This window comes from Chiloscyllium plagiosum, chromosome 27, assembly GCF_004010195.1.
Source record: "Chiloscyllium plagiosum isolate BGI_BamShark_2017 chromosome 27, ASM401019v2, whole genome shotgun sequence".
NCBI lineage: Eukaryota > Metazoa > Chordata > Chondrichthyes > Orectolobiformes > Hemiscylliidae > Chiloscyllium > Chiloscyllium plagiosum.
This window is the reverse complement of record NC_057736.1, coordinates 48,210,168-48,216,289: the sequence shown is the minus strand read 5'-3', so window position 1 is coordinate 48,216,289 and position 6,122 is coordinate 48,210,168. Positions and strand designations below refer to the sequence as shown.

The 6,122-nt window shown below is 39.8% G+C and overlaps 1 protein-coding gene across 1 annotated transcript in view; it reads right to left on the bottom strand.

Moving 5' to 3' along the window:
• Window positions 1–251: 251 nt before the first annotated feature.
• mrps15 (mitochondrial ribosomal protein S15) overlaps window positions 252–6,122 on the bottom strand; it is a gene marked incomplete at its 5' end in the record, with an annotated part of 38,953 nt that continues 33,082 nt past the window's right edge. The window contains one exon of the mRNA XM_043717135.1: window positions 252–484. Coding sequence (XP_043573070.1) covers window positions 371–484 — 114 coding nt within the window. The remainder of the gene's footprint in view (window positions 485–6,122) is intronic.

The window sequence follows — 6,122 nt, the reverse complement described above, 5'->3', positions numbered from 1 at the left end:
TCTTTGGGTTCTCCTTAACTCTGTTTGCCAAATAATTTAGATAAGCAAGCTTGTGTCCCTTGTTTGCCCTTCTGATTTCCCACCTAAGTATACTCTTAGAACACTAGTGTGAAACCTTATCAAATGCCTTATAGAAATTCAAACACAACACATCTACAGTTTCTCCTTCATCTGTTTGCTTGCTACTTCTTCAAAGATTTTCTTCATTAAAGATTTTCTTTAAGGAAATTTTACATCAAGTGCAAAGGAGATTTAAAGATATAAATATTTATTAATCTGACACTGAACATCCATCGTCTTCTGTTAAAATACAGTTACTGTGTCCAACACAAAACCAGTCCTGTAGTATTTGCTTTACACACTCTTTTGTTCACACTGGTGTACCTTCATTAACTTCCTTATTGATGGACTGGGCTTTCTCTTCAACTGCTGCTTTCTGCTTCTGCCGTTCAGCAGCACGCAGTTTCTGTACCTCCTGGAACACCTGAAACAAAGCACAAAGCTGTGATTGAGAATGGATCAGCGTGTAAGCACATATATTCAGCATGTCCCATCTCCTAAAGTGCATAGTTTTTAACCGCATTGGGTGCCACTGTTTGCAGTCTCAACTTGTATCAGCTGCATGCTGTTCCCCTTTGTTACTTCAGTTTAGACAGGATTTTCCTCATTGATCAGACTGCTTGTGACAAACAATTTCTACCCAAAACACTAACCTGCTTCAATAAGAGCAAAAAAACGAACAGCAATTGTCATTCAATAATATCATGGCGATCAGACTGTGGCCTTAATTCCACTTTCCTGCCCCGTTAGACTCAAATCCTGTACAAGCTAAAGAATCTATCTCAGTCTTTAATAAATTCAATGACTTAGGCTGGTTTCTAGGATGAATGGCTTATCTTGTGAAGAAAGTTGATATAGTCTGGCCCTATACCATTGAGAGTTATGGGTTGATTTTACTGTAATCTAAAGCTCACAGGGTAGTTCTGGGAGGATGCTTTGCTTCTGGAAGAGACCTGAACCGGAGCAAGTTGGTAAAGAATAAGAGTTCTCCATTTTAAAATGAGAAGAGCATTTCCTAATTGTCGTTAGTCTATGGAATTCTCTTCCCAGAAAACAGTTGTAGCTGATGCATTCAAATTATTCGTGGTTAGATTGGATAGATTCTGGATTGACAAAAGGTTATGGCAGCAGATAGGAAAGTAGAGCTGAGGCTGCAACCAGCACAGTCATAAATGGGGAGCAATCTTGAAAGGTTAAATGACCGCCTCCTTCTCCAAGTCCTTTGTTTCTGATAGCTGATACCCTACCATGTCCTGTGGTGTCTCAGAAATTTCCAACCTGAAAATAAATCTTTTAACCCGTGTTTTTCCAGTTAGTTAGCCAAACATCTTCCTGTGCTAATACATCACCTCCAACACCATCTTGTGTAATAATTTTTTTAATGTGGCATCTTTTCAAATGTCTTTTGGAAACTGTAATACACTACATTTACTGGCATCTTTATCCCTTCTGCTTGTTACATCCTGAAAGAACTCTAATAAATTTGTTTTGCAAAATCACTGAGTCTGTCTGAATACAATATGATTTTCTAAATGCTTAGCTGCAGTTTTTAAAATAATGAACTCTAGCATTTCCTTCATAAGAGTTGTCAGGCTAACGAGTCTATAGTTTCCTGCTTCGTGTCTCCCACCTTTCTTCAATTGGAGCATTACATTTGTGGCTTTTCAACCCTTTGGGACTATCCATAACAGCGAATTCTGCCAGGTGTTTTTTTTCTCTAATGATCACGATTGATTCGTCATGCACCACCGTACCCACTTCTACACTATTAATTGGATGCTTTTACTGTCCTCGACCATGAAGACAGAAATAAAATTTTATTCCAACTTTCTGCTATTTCCTGCTTTTCTATCACTAATACCCCAACCTTATCCTCTGAGGAACCACCATTTACATTGGTTACTTCTTTATAGCCTAATTTCCCATTTCTGGCTATTACAGACACTTTATTTTTCCTGAGTGCTCCTTTTACTATTTCTAAAATCTCCCAATCTTGTGGCCTATTCATAATATTTGCAATGTTATCCACCTTTCTTAAAACTTGATATGATTAATTTCCTTTGCTATCTACAAATAGTTCATCCTTTCTTAATTCTCAAAGACATTCCGTAATCTCCATAAATATCCAGCACTACATGTCTACTCACCTTCTAACCTATTTTCAGAGTTGACTTCAGCCAGACATGTCCTCATACTTTGTAGATGTCTTTAAAACATCAGCCTCAAAATAGAATACTGCATTCAATTTGTCATGATAATCTTCACCATTACAGCATTAATATTTCATCTTAAAAGATCCAATCAGTTTGCTTCATGGTTTTTTTCTTCATACTTTGTTCTAAGAAACTATCCTGAATGTACATTACGAACTCATCTTCAAGGCTAACTTTACCTACTTCATTCATCCAAAGATTTGAAGTCACACACGATTGCTACCTAATACAGTCCTATTACTTGTTAATTTATACTTATTTCTACAGGATAGCTGCTGATAGGGGGCTCTAGATTATTTCCACCAGTTAACAAAGTATAGTACAGCATAGGAACAGGCCCTTCAGCCCACCAAGATTGTGCTGCCACACGGTACCTTTCTAAACTAAAAACCTTTTGCCCCTACATGGTCCATAACCCTCCATTCCCTGCCGATTCATTTATCTGTCAAAACGCTTCTTAAATGTTACTATTGTATCCGCCTCCACCGGCTCCTCTGCAAACTAGACATTTACCACCCTCTGCGAAAAAAAAACTTGCCTCTTGCAGCTCCTTTAAACCTACCTCCTTTTACCTTAAACCGATGACCACGAGATAATTCACATTTTATTCTGGGAAAAACACTGACCATCCATACCTCTCAATTTTGTAAATTGCTATCATACAACTCCTCATCCTTTGGTATTCAAGGGAAAACAAACCAAGTTTGTCCAATCTCTCCTCTAACTGGAACTCTCCGGCGCAGACAACACTCTGGTAAATCTGCTCTTCAGCTGCTCCTGCACAGCCACATCCTTCCTATACCGTGGATTCCAAAACTACACACACTAATCTAGCTCTGGCCTAACCAATGTTTTATAAAAATTTAAACATATAAAAGTTCCTACATAATCTCCTGCTCTTAGATGTTATGCCTCGACTAATTAAGTATGCAATATGCCTTCTTAACCATGTTATCCTCCTGTCCTGATAGTTTAAGGGACTGTGACCCTCTGCTTTTTCCAGGTCCTACCATTCACTGTGTATCTCCTTGTCTGCACTGCCTAAATGCATCATTTCATACTTATCTGGATCGAATTTGGCTCATCTGTCCAGCCCATCTATGTCCTCTTGTAATCTAAGACTATTGTCCTTACTATTTACCACCTCACCAATTTTTGTATCAACAAACAGCAATGTCTGCAACACTGACCCTGGTGGAACCCCACCGGGCATACTCCTCAACCATCACCCTCTGCTCCCTGCTACACAGCCACTTTTGGATCCAATCTATCAAATTTCCTTGAATCCCATGTACTATCAGTCTCCCACTGGGACCTTATCAAGTCTTGCTGAAGTTCAAGCAGACAATGTCTACTGCTCTGCATTCATCTATCTTCTTGGTCACCTCTTTAAAAAACCAAATCAAATTTGAAAGATCTGATTTCCCACACACAAAGCCATACTGATTATCCATAATCTTTCTTTGTATGTAGATTCTGTCTCTCAGTAAGCCCTCCAACCACTTACCCACCACTGACATTAGGATCACTGATCTGTAGTTCTTGACGTTTCCTTGCAGCCTTTCTTAAATAATGGCACATTAGCCACCCTCCTGTCTTCTTACACCTCACCTGTGGCTGTCGATGATACAAAAATCTCTGCTAGGAGCCCTGTAATTTCTTTCCTAGCTTACCACAATGTCCTGGAATACAATTGATCAGATCCTGGGATATATCTACCTTCATGTGTTTTAAGACCTTCAGCACTTCCTCTTCTGCATTTTGGACTCTTTTCAAAAGATCACTATTTATATTCTGGAGCTCCCTAGCTTCCATGTCTGTATCTACTGTAAACACTGACTCAAAACGTTTGTTTAGGATATCACCCATCTCCTTTGGTCCCACACTTAGATGGCAACGTTGATCCTGACCTTATTCTCTCTTTTGTTACTCATTTGCGCTTAATATACTTGTAGAATCTCTTTGGATTTTCCTTTACCCTGTCAAAGGTATCTCATGTCCCTTTTACCATAGTTATCACAAAGCTACCAAAAAAACATTTCCATCGCTGCTCTGTCTTCTATAACCATGCCAGTTCTGTAATCATCTTACCAGCTCACTGCAGATCCCATTTGACTTTACCTTTTGTATCAGACTGCCATGTGGAACCTTGTCAAAGGCCTTGCTAAAGTCCAGATAGACATTTACTGCTCCACCATTATACATTGAGTCTTTTGAAGAAGTGACAAAGACAATCAAGTTTGAGACACACAACCTTCCTCATACTAAGCCATGCTAATATCTCCCAATAAGTCAATTTTTTTAAAATGAGGGTAAACTCTATCCCGAAGAATTTTCTCCAATAATTTACCTACCATTGATGCAAGGCTGCCAGCCTGCAATTTCCCAGATTAACCCTGTTGCCCTTCTTAAATGAAGGAATAATGTTAGCTATTCTCCAGTTGTCTGGGACCCCATCCGGTCCTGGGAACTTGTCTACCTTAATTCTTTTTAAAACACCCAACACCACCATTTTTTTATATTGACAATGTCCCAGAATATTGATGTATCCCTCCTGAGACTCAACATATCCTTCTTTGTGAATATCGATGCAAAGTATTTGTTACTTCTTTCCTTTGCTATTCACAGATTCATAGAATCCCTACAGTGTGGAAACAGGTCTTTGGCCCAACAAGTCCATACCGACCTTCAAAAGAGTAACCCACCCATATCCATTCCCCCAACCCTATATTTACGCTCCTGACTAATGCACCTACCCTACACATCCCTGAACACTATGGACAATTTAGCACAGCCAATTCACCTAACTTGCACATCTTTGGACTGTGGGAGGAAACTAGAGCACCCAGAGGAAACCCATGCAGTCAGAATGTGCAGGCTCTACACAGACAGTTGCCCGAGGCTAGAGTCGAACCTGGGCTGCTGGCGATGTGAGGCAACAGTGCTAACCACTGAGCCACACAATAAGATCTACAACTTGATCTTCTGAGCCAAAATCATTTCATAATCCTGTACTGATCTTATCCTTTATTGATAGAGCTACTCTCTCTCTTTTTTGACTATCCTTCTGAAATTCAAATTTTCCCTTAACTTTGAGCAACTACTTATTTTAAAGACTTATCTACAGCCCTACCTGTTTACCAGCTCATTAGTCACTGCAGCATTCAAGTGAAACCCATTCCTATTGAACATCTCCCTTTTCCAGTATTAGTGTCACTGTTCTGGGATTTGAAACCCATGTTCCCACATCAAATCCTTGAGCCACACTCAACCCGCTGACTTTATTGAGCCACACCAATTTGCTTGTTGCTCAGGCAGCAATTTAGAAATTATAATTTTTGTGTTTCTCCTTTTGAATTTACATCCCAATTGTTCAGACCATCTCAACCAACACCTCATTCAAAATCTTACTTAAACTGACAGAATCCACGAAGACAAGGACAATGGGATTTTTCCCTTCCCAGTTTCAATTCCGATCTGCACATTTCCGATTCATCCATTTAAGAATTTTGTTGTATGGTGAGTTCGCAAATTACTCAGAATGAGTTTGCCATTATCGTTTATGGGGTGAACAGAAAGCAGGTTTGCCCCTGCCTCTACATGCACAATTTCTTGAGCTGTAGTTCCACTCATCCATAATTACTCACAGGTCTAAGCAGGGTCTCTAGGTAGGCTTTCAATTGTGAGGCACAATGGCCAAGTCTGATTCCTTTTATACTCAAAGTTTGTGCGAAGATTTGTAGCTCGGGTGCTCGTTGTTGTGGTTCTGTTCGCCGAGCTGGAAGTTTTTGTTGCAAACGTTTCGTCCCCTGGCTAGGCGACATCATCAGTGCTTGGGAGCCTCCTGCG